At 35.5% G+C, this 20358-nt stretch overlaps 2 protein-coding genes across 2 annotated transcripts; both read left to right on the top strand.

Annotated features, from left to right (window-relative positions):
- The first annotated feature begins 3634 nt into the window (after positions 1-3634).
- LOC147407264 (uncharacterized) lies at positions 3635-6420 on the top strand. Its single transcript, XM_086432598.1, has one exon. The coding sequence runs from the start codon at positions 3635-3637 to the stop codon at positions 6134-6136; it is 2502 nt and encodes an 833-aa protein (XP_086288724.1). The 3' UTR covers positions 6137-6420.
- A 5708-nt stretch (positions 6421-12128) lies between these two features.
- Positions 12129-15811, top strand: LOC147407263 (thylakoidal processing peptidase 1, chloroplastic-like). The gene is made up of 6 exons (XM_086435742.1): positions 12129-13186; positions 14308-14376; positions 14481-14549; positions 14666-14752; positions 14936-15003; positions 15445-15811. Exons 1-6 carry the CDS (start codon positions 12482-12484, stop codon positions 15563-15565), a joined length of 1119 nt encoding a protein of 372 aa, XP_086291868.1. The 5' UTR covers positions 12129-12481; the 3' UTR covers positions 15566-15811.
- The last annotated feature ends 4547 nt before the right edge of the window (positions 15812-20358 follow it).

The following is a 20358-nucleotide window of genomic DNA, read 5'->3' as shown; positions in this document are numbered from 1 at the left end:
GTTGAATGTAAGGATCGTTAAGTCATTTTCCATTAATCCTAGTAACACTATTCAAAATTTAGTAATTGTTCAGTAGTGATTTGATTTGATTAATTAATTTGGATAAGATCGGAAATGTTTAATTTGAAAATGGAGAAATTTTTGAAAAAATAAACAAATGATGTTTTCAGGTTACTTGACAAAAACACATTATCATTAACCTCCCTAAATTTCCTATTTTGTTTTTTAAGATTTGAATGTTAAAGAAAACAAAATTTTCGTGTGGAGGATAATTTTTTTTACCAATTCAATTATTAATTGATAAATCATTGATTCGTCGATTTAATCGGTTAATCTCAAATTTTGAAAACTTTACAAATTTTGAAATTTTATGAGAATTTTGACTATGAACAAGTTATAGAAGATCATTACTTAATACACATGTCCTTAATTCGAAAAGCACAAGGGTGTATTTTTTTTTTTTCTTATTTTTTTTTTTTTTTGTTTTTTTGTTTTTTTTGTTTTTTTGTTTTTATTATGAAAATTTATCAAACCCAAACCTAAGCCATTTAATAATCGTATCAAAAACTTAAATCCAAACCTAACCCATATAGAACCTATTTAATAAAATTCTAATCTTTATTGGAAAAAATAAGTTACATTTCCATCATTCAAAAAAAAATTCCATTACTAAAAATAATGTCACACGACCGTATACTAAGTTCGGTGGTGAAAAATAATTTTTTTTAAATATATATATATATATATATATTTTAAGTTTACAGAATTTTGTCCTTTACAATTGTGGCATTGGATCATGTTTTTGGATGTCATAATGCTTATGTAGTCAGAAAACTTTCCTTACTTAATAGGGAAAGTGTTTTTCAACATTATTATTATTATTACTGTTATTATTGGTTAAACAAAATGTATTTCATTATCACATGAGACATACTAACCTTATTAAAATCTTTAATCTTCTTTAGGGTCATTTTGCCCATATTAGAAATCAAACACTACGTACCTCTAGATTTCAATTGAAAAACTAGAGTGAAAAATTATAAATATAAATAAATAACTTAGTAATAAAAGTATTTTTTTCTTTTTCAAACTAAAGCTTAATCATTTATTACTCTAAAAATATCTTAAAACACCTTTTTATATTTTATAGAATTTGAAAAAAAAAAATTATATTATGAAAAAGTTCTAAGGAATTCTAGAAAATAAATAAATAATTTAACAAATTCTTAAATAATTATTGATATATTTAAAATTATACGTTAAAATAACTAAACGTGTCAAAACGGGTTAAGCAGGTTGACACTCCGAACTCAAACTTAACTCATTTAATAATTGTGTTATACATGTTGAAACTATTATGGCCCAAACTCAATTAGGCTTGATGCAAACCCACTAACTTCGTATCATGTTCATGGTTCAAGTTAAGATTGCCACCCCTATCCCAAGAGATCTCCCTCAATGTATGCATCTTATCAATTTTCTCCAATTATATTTTTACTTCACAAATTTACAATTTGTTTGGTCTAGATTCAACCAAAACTGTTGTTGTGAGACTTGGTAATCATTTTTAAGTTTAGGACACATTATCAAATTTCATATTTTGATAGACTTTGGTAAATAATTAAGGGTTTAGTGTTGACTTATCTTAGTCAATTTCCTCCAATATTTCAATTGCGTTAAATAAATAGGTCCATTTTAGAATTGTTTTATTTAGTTATTAGTGAATAGAAATTTCTTAGCTCCAAGTTCGAATTTATAGAAAAAGATCATTATCATTTTGTAGATATTTGAAGCATGCAATATAGTTTGATCAATTGCGCAACATAAGCATGTATAGAATTTGTAAACGCATGAACTTGCTCGTGTGGGGTTATCATGTTACTTGTGAAATTTATGTGAATAATTTGTTCAAGGAAAATTATTGTAGAATTTATTATATGAAAAAATGAACTAGCACATACCTTTTGATAAGAAATGATATGGATCTATATGCATATGGGGAAAAGGAAAATATTGAACCATATAGCAAGGAATCATAAGTAGGGTTGCAACTTGGGCGAACTAACTCGAATTCAAATCAACTTGATTGATGAGCGAGCCAAGACTAAGATATATGAAAAATGAGTTGAGCCTGAGCTAAGAAATCTCAACTCGATTTGAATCCAGGTCAAGGCTCTGGACAATCCAACTCAAGCTGATGCTACATAATAATATATAGATATTTTTATTTATTTTAAAATAATTAGTTTTCTCTTCTTAAATACATTTGTAAAACTAAGAAAAAAAAATCTATTTTTATTAATTTTTCTTTCTACATTTAAGTATATTGCTATATATGTTCAAGTATAGTATTTTACAGTGATTTGTCTAAATATTATTTAAATAATGGATTTGGAAGTTGTATGCAAATTTATTTACTAATGATTTTATTTATTTATTTATTTATGTTGTATTACTTTTTTAAGATATAAACAAAATTTATGAGTTGATCAAAATGAAATTAGACTTGCGCAACCCACCCCAAAATTATTTAACTTGGGTTAACCTGAGTTCAACCCGATTTTAGAAACTCAATATCGGCTTGTGCTTAGATTAATGAGCTCGAACATGATTGTCAGGTTGAGGGTTCTATAACTTTGGTTGAGTTTGGTTTGACCCTCTAACCCTCTAAATTTCACGGGAAAATACAAATCCAATTAATTTTTTAGTTTGATCCACATTGTTAAAAATGGACGGCTACCAAACATCCGCTTAACTCTAAAATTTAAAACTAAAATTCAACAGAATTTTCAAAATAAAAAAAAAATAAAAAAAATCAAAGAATTTTATCCTCTACCAACCTAAACCATTAGATCATATTATTTTTTGATATCACATGGTGAGCCCAAAGACCTCTGGTAAAGGTGAAATCCATACCAAATTAGTAAGGCTAGCCAGAATATAATTTTTAAACAAGTTCAAGAAGCTATATCATGTACGTCTTGTCAATTGGAAAAAAAAAAAAAAAAAAAAAAAAAGCACTGTTACCTCTACTATAGATCAAAATGTAAAGAGTTAAATAAGTGTATTATATTTTTTTCTTTAAAAAAAGGTAGCTCTTCCCCTGTCAGGGAAGAGAAACTACAATGCAAACAAGAGGATGGGGAGATCTGTTTCATCAGATCTTTAGAAGCGAGTTTCTATGTCAGCTGAAGTCTGAAGAGATCTCCCGCAATGTATGTATCTTATCAATTTCCTCCATTTCTATTTTTACCACACAAATTGACGAATGGAGAGAACCAAAACCGTTGTGAGACTTGGTAATCGTTTGTAAGTTTAGAACCGGAATAAAAGGAATTTTTGTAGCCCAAATTTGTCTCTAAAATTAGAAGGGGACATTTCTAAATCAAGAAAGAACTTGAATAGGCAAGTTTTTAGTGGATCAGAAACACACACCTTAAACAACAAACCGGCAAAGAAAACCAACAAATGTATAAAAATAACAGAGATTTGGAGTGGAAACACCGCTTAAACCTCTCGATCCAATATCGTGTCTCTCACAACTTATAATAATCCCTCCCATCATCACCTTTTAGATCCTCCAATAGCAGCCTTGGGCCTATCCAAGGTGGTTCGGCACTGCAACCTTTCCAAAATGCAGGCCTCAGGCTGCTGCTTGGTGTTCGTTCTTCTCATCTTTTGCTCTTCTTTGGTGTCCTTCTCCTCTGCTCTCTCTAACATCGAGGCTTCATCCATAGCCCATCGTCAACTCTTGACTCTTCCTGAGAATGGAGACCTACCCGATGACTATGAATTCGAGATCGATATAAAGCTGACCTTCGCCAATTCAAGGCTACGACGGGCCTACATTGGCCTCCAAGCATGGAAGAAATCCATCTTCTCAGACCCTTTTAACACCACGGGCAATTGGGTTGGGGCTGATGTATGTTCCTATAATGGTGTTTTCTGTGCCCAAGCCCTCGATGACCAAAGCTTGACTGTTGTCGCTGGTGTGGATCTTAACCATGCTGACTTGGCCGGGTTCCTCCCTGTTGAGCTTGGTCTCATGACAGATGTCGCTCTCTTTCACGTTAATTCTAATCGATTTTGTGGTATTATCCCTAAGAGCTTCTCAAGGCTTGTGCTTCTCCATGAACTTGATCTCAGCAACAACCGCTTTGTTGGGAAATTCCCAGTTGTAGTCCTATCATTGCCCGACCTCAAGTACTTGGATATCAGATATAATAATTTTGAAGGACATCTACCTCCAGAGCTCTTCAATATGGAGCTTGACGCTTTGTTCTTGAATGATAACCGGTTTGAGTCCAACATACCAGAGAATCTTGGTAACTCGCCTGTCTCAGTCGTATCCTTTGCCAATAACAAATTCAGTGGGTGCATTCCAAAAAGTATCGGCAATATGGGGAGCAGCTTGAATGAGATCATGTTCTTGAATAATGACATCTTGGGTTGTTTGCCTTCGGAAATTGGATTGCTTGAAAACATTACAGTTATCAATGCCGGTTCAAACTCTTTGACGGGGATCTTGCCCAAGTCTTTTTCGAATTTGAAACATGTGGAAGTGTTGGATCTGAGGCATAACTTTCTGACAGGAGTTGTTCCAGAGAACATTTGCAAGTTGCCTAGCTTGACTAATTTCACATTCTCTTATAACTACTTCAAAGGTGAGGCACCAGAATGTGTGCCATCAGCGAATGTCGAAATCTTCCTGGATGACACAAGCAATTGTTTGCCTGACCGTCCAAGACAAAAGACACCTAGGACGTGTGCGCCAGTGGTAAGCCGTCCAGTAGATTGTAGTAAGTCCAAGTGTAGTGCATTGCCATCCAGACCAGGGACTCCTACACACAAGACATCCCCACCAGTTCCCACACCTTCCACATCAAAACCGGAACCACAACCATCTCCATCCCCAAACTCTACACCACCAACCCCGAAACCACAACCAACCACATCTCCATCTCCAACTTCCACCCCGTCAAAACCACAACCGTCTCCTACACCAGTTCCCACCCCTCCTAAATCAAAGCCTGAACCATCTCCGACGCCTACTACATCCAGCCCTAGCCCAACTCCACAGTTGTCACCGGTACCCGAACCAAAAGCACCATCGCCAAGTAATAGATCCCCAATTGTACGGCGACATCCTCCTCCTCCTCCAAATTTGGCACCAACACCGGAACCAAAAGCACCATCGCCAAGTAATGAATCCCCAGTTGTCAGGCATCACCCTCCTCCTCCGGTTCAATCCCCTCCTCCCCCTGTTCCATCACCTCCACCCCCAGTTCACTCACCTCCTCCTCCGGTTCAATCGCCTCCACCACCTGTTCATTCGCCTCCTCCCCCAGTTCAATCACCTCCACCACCAGTTCAATCACCTCTTCCCTCAATTCACTCTCCTCCGCCATCATCTCAGTCACCCTCATCACCTGTTCCCTCTCCTTCAAAATTGACACCATTACCCGAACCAAAAGCACCATCGCCAAGTAATGAATCCCCAGTTTTAAGGCGACACCCTCCTCCTCCAAAATTGGCACCACCACCGGAACCAAAAGCACCATCGCCAAGTAATGAATCCCCAATTGTCAGGCATCACCCTCCTCCTCCTCCACCACCAGTTCAATCGCCTCCACCACCCGTTCACTCACCTCCTCCCCCAGTTCAATCGCCTCCACCACCTATTCACTCACCTCCTCCCCCAGTTGAATCGCCTCCACCACCGGTTCAATCACCTCCTCCCCCAGTTGAATCGCCTCCACCACCGGTTCAATCACCTCCTCCTCCAGTTCACTCTCCTCCGCCACCAACTCAATCACCCCCACCACCTGTTCAGTCTCCTCCACCACCACCCCTATATTCTTCACCCCCACCACCTGTTCAGTCTCCTCCACCACCACCCCTATATTCTTCACCCCCTCCACCACCAGTGTACTCCTCACCACCACCACCAGTGCACTCTCCTCCACCCCCAATTTACTCACCTCCACCACCGGCACCAGTTCACTCCCCTCCACCTCCAATCTACTCACCCCCACCACCAGTCCAGTCCACACCGCCACCTGCGAACGTCTTTCTTCCACCGGATTTTGGAGCTGAGTACTCATCGCCTCCACCACCAATGTTCCCAGGCTATTAAGTAGTGTCTCTTTAACCTCTTCCCCACCCATTTTTTACTCTCTCTCTTCATTGTACAACTTTACAACATAACACCCACTTTTGCTAGTAAAGACTTCTTAGCAAGATCAAATTCTTCTATAATGTCTCACTCGAGAAAAAAGCTCTCTCTAAAAAACAAAAGAATGGCGCCACAAGTAGCAAGAAGTAATTGTGAGAAACAAAGCTACATTGTATTCGTTATTTCAATTTCCATTGTTTTATATTTCTAAATTATATGAAACTTATACAAATAAGCATTTTATATAGAGGGTGCTTTAGAAAGCCATCATTTTCACCTTTTTGTTTCTGCCCCCTGCGTCCAAAATTGTATGTTAATAGAAAGGTGCTACCCTGGTGATGTGGTAAAGTCTGTGTGCAGTAATACCACAAACCTGGGATCAAAACCCCCCTTTCACAATTATACCTATTAAAAAAATTATCCTTTAGTTGATATCATAATGCAATTCAAAGGAGGAAATAGTTTCCTGCTTTTTTTTTTTTTTTAAAGTTATATCAGCACCCTTATTTTGTTGTTAATAATCTTCCCTTCCCTTGGATTCTATATGTTTATCCTAAGGAGGAAATTTGGAGGGTTTTACATTTTTACAATTCCATTTTCCTAATGAATATTCTATACAAGTTTGCCAATGAACGAGCAAACTTCAAAGGGAAATTCTATTGTCTAACAAATGGCTGATACAGGAGGATATTTCCTTAAAAAACTTGTATTTTTCTTCCCATCTCAATTGAAAAATATTAATCTCACAAATCCTATGGAAGCAAAATGTTATTTTCAATCATTCAAATGCAAGACTTAGAAAGAAGAAAAGCAACACAAATCGTTCAAAGAAAATCAAGCATTGCAAGTCCTTAAAAAAATGTCAGTTACCATTCTTAATTAATCAAGTATTCCGAAAGACCCATAATATGGTCTAAAGATTGAGAAATAATTCAAGCAATCTTATTTTCTTATACACCAAATAAAATGGATCCATAATATACCACTAAAATAGGTTATATTCAAGTGGTTTTGAATGGTTACTTTAAATACATGTTATATCTCATTTATGCACATTGATAATGACAACAAAAATATACTGGTAAGATCATAATCGAACACATAAATACTTGTAGGATTAAATGTTTAGTAATAACAAGTACGTTGCACAAAAGATAAATTTACAAAAACATCGATTGGAATCAAACACAAATAGTTTCAAAAATTACAAAGATATATTCTAGTCCTCAATTTATAATTTATCTAATTTTTTTTTTTCAAATTATCATAGAGATCTATAATATTGTTATAAAGGTCTTCAATCTCTTTTTTTTCCTCGGTAATTTCTTCACCCTCCTCTACGTCTATTGATGCAATAGTCTTCGACTTTTCATCCCATATGAAAAAATTATAACCATTTTTTCTTGACCGAAAAAAATTCACATAAGAAGACCTAATTTTATAAATTTTTTTACTTTAAACTACATGTTGATTCAAACAAATAAATTAAACTAAATCTTACAGTTGATTTAGGATAACAATACATTTTTTTCCTTTATTGTCATTTTTGTTTGATGTGGTAGCTATTAATTTGCAAGATCCACACCCATATCTAAACCATTTTAGTTTATCAATCCAAAGCTAATACCTACAATCATTGTCATTTTCAACCTAGAAGAGATAAATAAAAGAATCATAAAATTTTCAATAATTTTTTACCAAAACGTATATTAAATAATTAAAACTTACCACATTTAAACATTTAAGATAATGATGATTTGGATTTCTTGAAGTTCAAGAAATACATACTTGACAAATTCATTTGCCACAAGCACATGAAATTTTATTTTCATTGATATCCCAAACACTTGAGAAGATGATATGGAAAGAAAAGAGAGAGAATTGGGTAATCATAATAAAACACCAACAAGAAAAAATAAAATGAAATAGTACAACTACATGTTGAATTGTTGTGTTTTAGGGAATGGTTTGAGGTAAAAATCCAAACCAAAATCAATCTGTATCACATTTAGCTATATGATTCTTTAAGCTTAATGGGAAAATGCATATTTATCAATGAATGTTGAACCTTATTCTATCTATGCTTATTAATGAAGACTTGAATTTGGAATCATGTGATCATAAATAAGCCCATTTGATAAGTTATAGAAATCTATTCATATTTAAAAAAAAAAAAAAAAAAAAATCCTAAGATAGATGGAAGATAAGAGAGTCCTAACAACCCATACTAGTCCTACAAGGGTTTGATGATTAATCTCTAAACTTGGATCCTTGAACTTGCCCATATAATAGTTAGAGTAGTCTTTCCATCCCCACCAAAGAAACCAAACTCTCAAGGAATATACATGGCTGAAATCTAAATTGGGAATATGACTAAGCCTTTTAAGTTTGTGAGGGTCCCATATGTCTCTTCCTTGTGCATGTATGCTCAAATAGGAAAAAATTGGTCAAAAAGGAGTCAAAGAGAAAAGTGTGCAATCCCCTTCATTCTCTATAACTTCTTCATTCCAATCATTCATACCCTTTTAGGACCCTTAATTGATACAATATCATTTTCTTCCACCATTCCCACCATTTTATTGAAAAAAGTTTTATATTTCTTTCTGAAATCATTGTTGATCCTCCTCATTTGTTATTTGAATAACAAAATATGTTTCATATCATTGTAGGTCTTATTTGAAAGGATTGCAAATTATAGGGTGCTATGTTTCCCTTTGTAAATGGTCGTAACTTCTATTTTTTTCATGAATAAATGAATAAGTACATTATGATCAATAAAATGTCCTATAATTGATCAACAAAATCATCAAAATCTATTTCAAGAAGTATCGAGAGATTGCCATTTATCAAACTAACCTTGAACTCTAAAAAAATTGAAAAAAGTAAATGGAGTTGATAAGATAAGGAAATCATCCTCTCGTTTAGAGCAATTGGAGGAAGGAAATGAGGGAGAAGAGGAGTTTGATTATATATATATATATATATATTTGTTTATGATTACTAATCATGCGGGGAGGTTTTACCAAATACCAAAATTTTTTAAGTGGAAATAAAACACATGCTCACTTAAACGAAATGTTTAGATCTAAGTCATTGGATTTATGTCTAATCTAATGGTTGAAATATTTTGTAAGTTTATGAGTGGTTTTATGCATATGTGGACCCCGATCCACTATATATATGTGCAGTATTCTATAGACAACATTTTGTCCTATATGACCAAATAGTTTTGGAATAAGCTAATTTTTTATGAGGATGATCTATATGGTGAGTAGATTATCTTCACAAAAAGCCAGTCGATTCTAAAACTTTTAATCCTATGAAAAGTAATTACAAACTAACAGTTGTAGACACCCCAATTTGAACGGGTTCATACTCGAAATGACCCAAAAATATCGATTTTTCAAATAAATGGGCCAACGGACCTTAAGGGCCCAAGTCATTGAAAAATGACATTTTGACCAAACCGAGGCCCCTAAGACAAAACCTAAGCCCACCTAAGGCCTATAAACCCTCAATTCTTCAAAATCTATCTTCCTCATCTTAACCCTAACCCAAACCTAATCCTACACCACCTAAAATCTAAAACCAACCTACACCCTCAAAATCCATCCCAAAATAACCCTAAATCAATCCCTAAAACCTAAAACCATTTCTAAAACCCAAATCCAACACTACAAAGCCCACAAATCATTATCCATATCCAATTCATTATCCAACCCATAACCCTAACCTATAAACTACAACCCACATCAACCAATCACTCTTTTATCAACAAAATGTGACACATGTCATCACCCCCTCTCACCTCCCTCATCAAACCACCCACCCCATCATCTTTCTCTAAAACATTAACTACCCACATCACTTTTTCTCTAAAAAATCACATCAACCCACACCCTCCCCTAACCTACACTCATAATTCCCTAACCCCTATTATCTCAAATCAAACACTTCTAATCCCACACCTCCCCTAACCTATCATCATCATACCTCTCCCTAATCTACCATCATTATTTCCTATAAATCCATCTCTACAACCTAAACCTACACCCATTCTCTCAAATCAAATACTCAACCTCTCCCATCAATTAAATCTAAATCCCTAACATCTACACATCTTGCCACATGTCACCATCTCCCTTACCCTCCCAACCACCCTTTTACATCCTCCATTCTCTTAAATCAACCACCCTCTTAAACACCCATCATCTCACCTCACCAAACACTCTACCCAAATGGTTTGGGTAAGATCCAAACCATTTTGATCAAAACACAACCCATTTACCCTCATTACATATTTACCCATCTCCCAACTCCTAATTTCATACCCCCCACCTTTAAATCCAATGTCATTATCCTTTCTCCTAACCTTTAACCCCATTATATCCCTAAAATAACCTCTCAACATCTATAAATACCCCCTCCTCTTCTCAAAAATGGTTCCCAACTCACAAAAATCTTTTACTAAGTCTCACAAACTACTCTCAACTCTCTACTCATCTCTTCTCTACTCTCTCACATTAATCTAAAAAGAGCTATACTATTATGACTCATTAATGACTCAACTCAAGAAGACATTGAAGAAGAAGAAGAAGAAAAAAAGCAAGGGAAGAAAATGGTAAAACATCAAGGTGGGTTCAAAGAACACCCCCCCTCCTCCTTCCTTCTCTACCCTCTACATCTCCCTCTTCAATATCCTCTTCTTTTCTTTTATTTTTATTTTCAATGAGTAGTTCCTAAGGCAAATGATTCATTAGAATCATCTCCTTCAATGAGATGATCCTATGATTAAATCAAGAATATAATCCCTATGTAGGGTACAAATGCACGACATATGGCACATTATTTTTCACTTTTTTTAAAATCAAAATGATCGAGTTGCGTAGAGGTTACCGTCACTTGGCGGGGAGAAAAGGGTGCCTAACACCTTCCCTTTTTTCCAACCGAGCCGCTTACCCGAATCCCTAAGTGTGACCAACCCCTTATCCATCGAGAGTCATTAAAATGCTAAAAATATCATTTTTTGAAAAATGTACATTGGGTGACCATTCACAACCACTTACAAAATGAATGGTGGCGACTCCAAACTATCGTAGATGTGGCTGTCGTAATAATGAAAACCACGTATCTACAACAGTTAAAATGAATGATTCACGATTCTTCAATTTATAAACTAGGACTAGTAATTTGAGAATGGGCTGAAGTTTTCATGGATGACCTCTCACCATAGATATCATCATCGCAAAAAATCAGCCCACGTTGTCTAAAATGTTATCTGGAATACACACACAGATATGTGGATATGTGGGTGTGTTTTGTTCCTAGTCAAATAACATTTTTGTATACAATTTGGTGATACGATGATCTCATGATCATCCACGTGGGCCCCAATCTTTTTATACTTTTGCTATACATAATACATGGTTCATGAAGTATGAGATGGCATAGTTATGCAATCCAAACGCAAATGAGTCCACGTGTCTTCTCATGCAGAATGCTTATCATTCAATGAGTCAATGGCTGAGATTGTATCTTTAACGTGGTTGACTCTTAGACTAAAAGATTGTTCCATGTGGTGGGCTGCATAGGAAACTGTAAACTGGGTTGCAACCCAACTTTGAGGAGTGCACGATCACCACTCTAAAACTCTGAAATTTGAATATTTATTATTTAGTTTTGGAGCAAAAGTTGCAGGAAAGCAACTATAGTCGTCTCAGTCTAAGTCAACTTAGAGAGTAGTAAAAAGACTTTAATACCCATAAACTCTTCACTAATTACTTTGGAACCTAACACGTCACATTGGTCTGAACGATAAAATTACCCCAGATGGGCCTAAACCACTATCCACCGCTCTCTTTAAGTAACATTAGGTATTCTGTTAATAAATAACAGAAACGAGGTTATATTTGTAATTTTAAACTAGCACTGCAGTATAAATTGCAAATCCTCTCGCATTTATCGATTGCCTCGTTTCTCTATCATTTTTGGATATCAACAATTTTGGGGTTTTCAGTCCCGACTCCTGTGCTCCTCTTCGTGAGAAGCGCAGGGTCTCCTGATTAGGGTGTCATTCTTCTTCCCAATTTTTTAGAAACCAAGATCTCACTTTCCTTTTCGATCATCTGTTCCAGATTTCCTAATTAGTTACAGCTTTACAGCCCAATTCATCCCTTTCGTCTTCGATTCACTTCTTTGACAACTAAAAATGGCATTTCTTTGAATTTAGGTTTTTTGTCTTTGAAACCTTCGATCACCAAAACCGCTCTGTACCAAATCTTTCTGTGTTTCTTCAAGATTGCAACCATGGCTATCAGAATCGTCGTCACCTATTCCAACTACATCGCTCAGAACCTCGCCTGTTCGACTGGACCTAGGATTGGAAATTGTCGTTTATTCCAGGAGTGCTGTGGACGATCTAGGGTTCTTATCCCCAATCAGAAATCTGAACGCGATTCAGTCGCCCGGAATTATCATGATGATTTCTCCAAACCCAAGGTGAGAAATTGGTCAACAAATTCGATTGCCCGAAAGCCCGGCTTGGCCGCAAATTGTCAGTCTGCTCTATTCGTAGATTTGATTTCGGTGATGAAATCATCGACGCATTCGTCTAGATCTGTCAGTATGGGGGTTTCTCAGATTTCATCATCATCTGTACTCGGATTTAAGCCATCTTCGTTACTACAAATTTTCCAAGGAACGAAGTGGCTTCCCTGTAGTGGGATTTTTCGGTATCCTGTAAGTAATGAAGTTTATAAAGGCGGTACAGTTTCTTTTGATAGTGAAAACTCAATGAAATTTTCTACAGGATATAATGGAAAATCTGTTGAAATTGAAAAGCATTCATGGCTTTCGAAATTGGCTAATTTCTGTTCGGATGATGCGAAGACTCTTTTTACTGCGGTAACTGTGACCTTGCTGTTCCAGTCTTTCTTGGCGGAACCAAGATCTATTCCATCACTTTCTATGTATCCCACTCTCGATGTGGGGGACCGAATATTAGCTGAGAAGGTAATAGTAATTTGTTTTTTTCAGTTTAGCTGAATTTTTATTTTGACATTTACAATGAATACCCCTAGAATTTTACTGTTAATTTTTTTTTTTCTTTCTTTCTAATTGATGATTTTGTTGTTTCTTCTCAAAACCTGGGAGAAACCCTTAAGTATGGTTTTTGAGAAAAGATGTTAAAAACCCCATTTTTATCTTAAGAAAATCTGTTCTAGATCAGAAAATGAAGCAAAAAACATATCATGCAAATCTAAACCCACTTGTATCTTCCTCATATTAAGCTCCTAAGCTCCGTAGCTGATCTTAATGCTGTTTCAGACCAGAATTTCAATTCAACCAAAGATACAGAGTGTGAATCAAGGTCTCAGTTGCTGAGATATTTAACCTACACTCCTGACGTTTTCATCCATAAAATAATTCAGTACAATATAATGTTGATTCCTTCACATGTATCATGGTCAAAGCAATACCTTGGAAATGAGGTGCAAAATTCAGAATTTCTTTGTTTTGCAAATTGCAATATATAACCAACTCCATGAAACATTATTGAATTATCTGGAATGTAAAATCTTTGCTGGCTCACATGTATCTTGTACATATTAAGATCACTGACTAGATTGAATGCTATCTTTTACATGTTAAAATCTTCAGTCGTTGAGTAATTTAACCTAGGCCAGCTAATTTTTGGTCATTAAATAAATTTAGACAATCTAAAATTTGATGGTTTCCAATGTCTCATGCTAAAAGGAATCCCAATAGATGGACTTCAAATCTTTTTGTATAATTAAATGAGTAACTATATCATACGTTATTTAATTATCAAATCTTTCAAGTCATATCTAATCCATCAAGATGGAGTTGTGCAAATTTTTTCACCTTAATTCATTATGTTTATTTATTTATTTTTCACCTACTGAGTTAGTGGAATGCTTTTTGGTTATTGAAATCCGTTCAAATCTTCTTTGTTTAGTTGAAATAAGTATTACCTTTTTCCGCTTCTAATACAAATAACAACTTAATCAGAGAGGACCATATATGGGTGGGATTCCTTTTACTATGCTTGCGTGTTTGCGCGTAGATGTTGAAGCTGATCTTTTTAGCTTCTGTTGTTCACGATGTTGCAGGTTTCATATTTTTTCAGAAACCCCAGAGTTGCAGATATAGTGATCTTCAAGGTTCCCCCGATCCTGCAGGTACAGTCCAACTTCATTACACAATATTGTAAGTAATGATCCCTCTTAATGACATATATGTGATAAATCCCTTAGAAATGACATCATTTATTTACTTCGTACAGGAAACTGGTTTCAGTTCAGGTGATGTGTTTATCAAAAGAATTATAGCGAAGGCAGGTGACTATGTTGAAGTGAGTGCTCCCTCCCAATATAAGCTACCACTTTTACTCTTTGACTTATTCTTTTTTTTTATCTCTATTTTGTTGTGTGTGCTGAGAACATATGTGCACTTGGTTCCCTTTTATAGGTTCGCAGTGGAAATTTGTTGGTGAATGGTATCATCCAAGATGAAGACTTTATTTTAGAGCCACTTGCTTATGAAATGGATCCAATGGTATTATTTTCTTCTTCAATCTTTCAGGTTTCTTAATTTTTTTATTATTTCTACCAGGGAAGAAGTTCTGCTCGTTTTATGGTCTAAAATATCTAATATTTATTAACTAATTTTCTCAAGCTCTATGAAGGGAACTAGGTTAATATGATATTGACTGTTGGCTTTATTTTGTTGCTTGTGCAGGTTGTCCCTGAGGGCCATGTGTTTGTGATGGGGGACAATCGCAACCACAGCTTTGACTCCCATAATTGGTATGTTATTAAAACCTTTAAACTAGATATGGTACCAATACGGTTGAATGGCAAGACATGATTTATCTTGGCGATCGAATATTTGGGGATAAGGCATAGATGATGGTGTTGTCAAACTGCAAAATTGCAGATAAAATAATAACTTACTAATTTTAGTCCTTCCTGCCTGTTGGGCACGTGACACTGTCAGTGGTTAAGAATCCACCATTCGATGTGTCCCTACTAGGAGATGACCTTTACCCAGAGTTGACCAGTTTGGATGATCCTAACCATCCAATCTTCTATTTTTGATGCTAAGTAACTGCCTGTGTAGTATATCTTTTACACTATACTAAGGGTCCGAGACCTGTGTAAAGGAGGGTTACGTCAGGTTTCCTACAACAAAGATCTGGCTTATGCATACGGTATCTGACATATGAATGTGGTTAAATTTATTTTCAGGGGTCCACTTCCAATCAAAAACATTGTTGGCAGATCAGTGCTTCGTTACTGGCCTCCTAAAAACATATCAAACACTAAATACGGATCACTATCAGAGCAGAATGTTGTGGCAGTTTCTTGACCTGCTTCTCATCTACAAGAAATCCACTGCTTGGCTCATACGTGAGGGTCTGTTGCTTCAATTAGAAATTGATTTCCCCATTTTATTCCCTCTATTAATCCTTGAAAGCTGTAAATGTTTGACAGTTTCTTTCCTGTGGGATATCTTTCAACGTGGTCCATCTCATGTCCATTGTATTCAAGTTGTATGGGAACTCTCCATGTTTCATAATGGCCAAAAAAGCATTCTTTATTTTCTTTTGGTCCATTCTGGCGACAAATTTCTTCCCTTGGCTTTTCGCTTTCTTCACGATTTAGTCCTCGTATCTAATTTAATATTTCTTGATTGAGAAGAACTGATGTACTGAAGATATGAAAGTAGTGGGGCCGAGACAGATAAAAGAAGGGTAGATGAAAGTGGTTACTACCTTCACTAATGTTTGCTTCCCTTGGGCAAACTTCTGGGCATCCAAAAATACCATTTCCATACCCTGAAAAAAATTCCATTTCCATACTCTTAAATGGTAATGTCTCGAGCTGCTTTTGTATACCTTTTGTACGTGTACCATTCTCATCTTTGTTGAATTTGGCTATTAAGGATGCTCCGAATGATACTGTTCGTCGGAAGTAAGTTCATGAATCTTAGTTCTGCTTAGCTCTGGATGGTGGAACTTAAGTCTCTTTTATCTTTCTAATGTCTATGATTGCATCCCATTTTCCTGCTTCAGCACAACTATTGGAAAGCAAATTTACAGTTGTACCATCTTCCGTATTCAATTTTAAAATTTGCTTTGCTGTATGTATTCCTATTCCCAAATGTATGTTGAAGACAAGTTTATTAAAGGTGATTCCTTAATCCTCATCTTCCTCCTGTAATAATCTTGCTCCACCTAATCAGGTTTACCATGTAAGTAATACAAGGGGTTAGGCTCAGGCACCACCTACAAAGGTAAAACCATTCACATTTTTTACCTTCATTCGGTACCTCATCAAAGAAATTTGATATAGCCACCTCTGATTTCCATGGTTACCGTATCTTCCAAGCACTAATTTCAAGCATTTAGAATCATGTTTGGTTGTGATACGTTTCTTGTCACATGGGAATGATGTAAGAAAAACATACAAACATGAAATAAAAAAATAGAGGAAAAGTCTGCCAATTTAAGACTTTCAAATATGTTAAGACATTGGTTTACAAGCTTACCCCAACTTATACAATTCAACTATTGAAGGAGATTTAGGGAATATAATATTGACGTGGTTACGCCAAGGGCTGAAAAGGTCACCTAAAATGTTAATGCTTATAAATTTAAGAAGTTAATAGTTACCAAATACTAGACTTTCTAAGCATGTGTGAACTTCTATACCAAGGGTCCACACAAATTTAAATTTATTTGGTTTTACTCTTCTCATCTTTACTATAGATTATAATTAATTGAAAATATTTATATAGCGTAGCGTGCCTTTAAAAGGGTACATCTGCAAGCAATCATCATTGAACCATAAAAAATTCGCAAATGAATTGGAAACACATTTTAGAGTCGAAACTATCCAGCTTTGAAATCAAATGAGTGATCAAGTTGCAGTGAAATCCAATTAAAGGAAGAAATCTTTTCTTTACTTTTCTTATGTGTTTAGAACTATGTCCTATTTTTAGATCTTATTTATACTCGCAATCCAAACCTAACCACGACAATGAGTGAACCCCTTTGGGTTATCTCATCACGACGGCGACGCAGAGCATACCAATTACCAACTAACAAGAATGTGAGGGATTGGAAAGAAGTCTTCGATCAATGATCCAACAGTAATGCATTGCCCGCCTCACATCACATGAGCCCGAGAAACAGGAATTGCAGGAGTTTTGGAACCAGTGGCCCCACTACCCTCATGAATTTAGGTAAGCAAATCATGCCAAAATTTGGATAATTTTCCATCAAACGCACAACTGTAGGCAGGAGGGGCGGAGCCACGATTTTCTTATAGGACATCTCATATTCACCAAAATGCTTGCATGCCTCTTGACCTCAGCCTTCTACCATAGACTAAAGCAAAATAACTTTATTACTCTCATCTTCAACATGAAATAAAAACCCCTTTGATTTCTCTCTAAAAAATCAGTCAGCTTCAACCTCTTGGGTAAAATTTAGCTTTCAACTTTAAGATTAGTCTAGTATAATCTTTCAAATTTAAGAATAAGAATAAAGATAGGATTTTTGAAGTAGAAAATAATGAGATTTTTAATTTTTATTGAAGAAGATGCCAACTTAGCAAGTTAGTAAGACGTGTGGAAAGTGGTTCCACGTCTTAGGTACAACAACCTTAGAACCCAACTTCACGATTACCTTCCAAAAAATATGATTTTTAATTTTGATAAGAAATCCTAGGATTTTTTTTACAAGAGATTTAGTCACTCTTCAAAATGATAGATAGAAGATGAAGTTAAATAAATTAAAATTAATTTAATAAGAGGTAGAAGAGCTTTAAGATACCTGGTTTTGGGAACAAAAATCAAGGATTTTTTGTTACAATTTGAAAATGAGAATATTTTGTTTTTTTTTTTTCCCAATGTAGATAAAGAGGAACAAAGACAAAGGGGCATATCATTAATTTGAAAACCCAAGGGTATCTCAAATATTCACCAATTTAATAGAGTTGTACCTAAATTACTAAAAAATCTTAGAAGGGGGATACAAGGAGGTAAAATGGGGCATATCATTTAGGGAAATTTTATTGACACGCTAAGAAAGTCTCAAGGACCCTCAAATTTTTAGGGGCACCTCTAAATATCAAAAAATTGTTGTGGGCACTCCATGTCAAAGGGCAACCCCTTTAATCTTCCAACGACTAGGGCAAGAAGAAGTATAAGGAGAAGAAAAAGAAGAAGAAAAACAAAGAGAAAGGGTGATAGAGATTAAGAGGAGGAGGAAAAGAAGAAAAACAGATAGAGGGAGAGAGAGATCAGAAAAGAAAGAAGAAAAAATATATATATATATATTATAGAGAGAGAGAGAGAGATCCATAACAGGTTTCCGACGTGTTGAATCATCGGAGAATACAAAAAGACGTCGGAGATTCATGAGTGCCCTAAATTTTTTTTCTTTAGTTCGTTCTTTTTATAAATGCTTGCTCCCATCGTTTGAAGTTTCATTATCGACTTCCATCATTTAATCCACTCTTGTTCCTTCCAAGGTGTCATTCTTTGTATGGCTTGCTTCCTTAGGAGGATCTTTACCTTAGATAACTTGATAATCTAGGGATGAACTACCCAAATTTTTGCTTCTTGTGTTTGAGGAATGGGGAATCTACTAACTACATATTAATTCATTGCTCTTTTGCTCAGGAAATTTGGTTATTCTTTTTGACTCATTTTCAGGTAGAAAAGGGTTTCCCTCTTTTTTTTCTTTTTGCTCTTGGAAATGTGAAGTTTTAATATCTTTTTTCTTAGAAAAAGACATTTGTGGGCTATCCTTCCTTCAACCATTGCTTGGGGTTTTTGGAATGAGAGAAACAAGTTGTTCCAGAGCAAGGAAAATACGTTCCAATCGGTGATTAGCCTCCTTTTCCTTCTTATTAATAATATCTTTTACACTTGTAAAAAAAACATTTCTTTTCCACTTTGGCCCACCCTCAGAGAAATTCGGAGTGTTAATAAAATTTCCCTATCATTAATTTGATAACAATTGGGATCCTCCAAACCGTAGGATGGTATCAATTAAAGGAAGAAATTGAATGGGGAGGTGGGAAAAAGGGTCATAGGGGACATGTCATCAGCTTGAAGACAATGGAAATCACACAATTTTCTTTTTACAAGGATGCTTGTGAAGAATATGCTCGAGGTATGGAGAAACTATCATTTAAATTGCTGGAACTTATCTCGCTTAGTTTAGGCTTGTTGGGTAAGCAGTTAAATGGGTTCTTGATAGATCAAACCAGCTTTATACGCCTCAACCACTATCCTCCTTGCCCTTCACCTCACCTAGCTTTGGGAGTGTACCGATATAAGGATGCTAGTCCTTTCATAGTCATTGCCTAGGATGGTGTGGGTGGTCTTGATGTGAAACGGAAAACAGATGGTGAGTGGGTCAAGCCCATTCCAGGTTCTTTCGTCATCAATGTTGGTGATGCTACTCAGGTACTATAAATACTATATGAACTCTTCAACACAAAAATGAGTTTTTTTTTTTTTTTTTACTTGCATCACTTATTAATTAGGAAAGTTGAAATGCAACCTTGGATCCATAAAATTTAGCATAGCCTATGTTGACTATTAACTTTAATCTAAGTTTGTAAAATTATTGTGGTTAGATTTCTCTACCTCCTTCCTTAAGAGTTATGGCGGTGAATAGTAAAGTCAAGTCTACTTCATTTGATTTTGGAAAAAGGCCTATCGTTCCATTCTAATGCCCAAGTTAGTCAAGGGTTCAAACAAGTTTCATGACTAAGTTTGGATGCAACCTTGGTTATTAATTGATATTCCGTTTTATAACTTGATGGATGAGAGTAGGTGGCACGTTCTATCCTGCCATCTTGTTCAGAGCTCTTGCTCCCAGGTCAATGAGAATCCATCTCACATTTTCAATCAAACTCCTAGGTCATTGTTTCGTGCTCTTGAATAATATTTCCTTTGTTTAATATCTCCACCTATTCTGTGAATGTGTAATCTTCTTCTATCAGGGGTTTAACTTACTTTGAGCATGTGTTGTTCCTTATATTACCACATATGTCCTACTAGCTTTAAAGAGTATGAAAGTTGTTTTCTATCTGTAGGTTAGCTCTCGAACATGGAGGAGACATTTGATTTTTGAGACAATT

This window comes from Akebia trifoliata, chromosome 3, assembly GCF_017979445.1.
Source record: "Akebia trifoliata isolate Shusen 1 chromosome 3, ASM1797944v1, whole genome shotgun sequence".
NCBI classification, from domain to species: Eukaryota; Viridiplantae; Streptophyta; class Magnoliopsida; order Ranunculales; family Lardizabalaceae; genus Akebia; species Akebia trifoliata.
The sequence above is the reverse complement of the archived record's forward strand: the minus strand, read 5'-3'. Positions and strand labels throughout refer to the sequence as shown.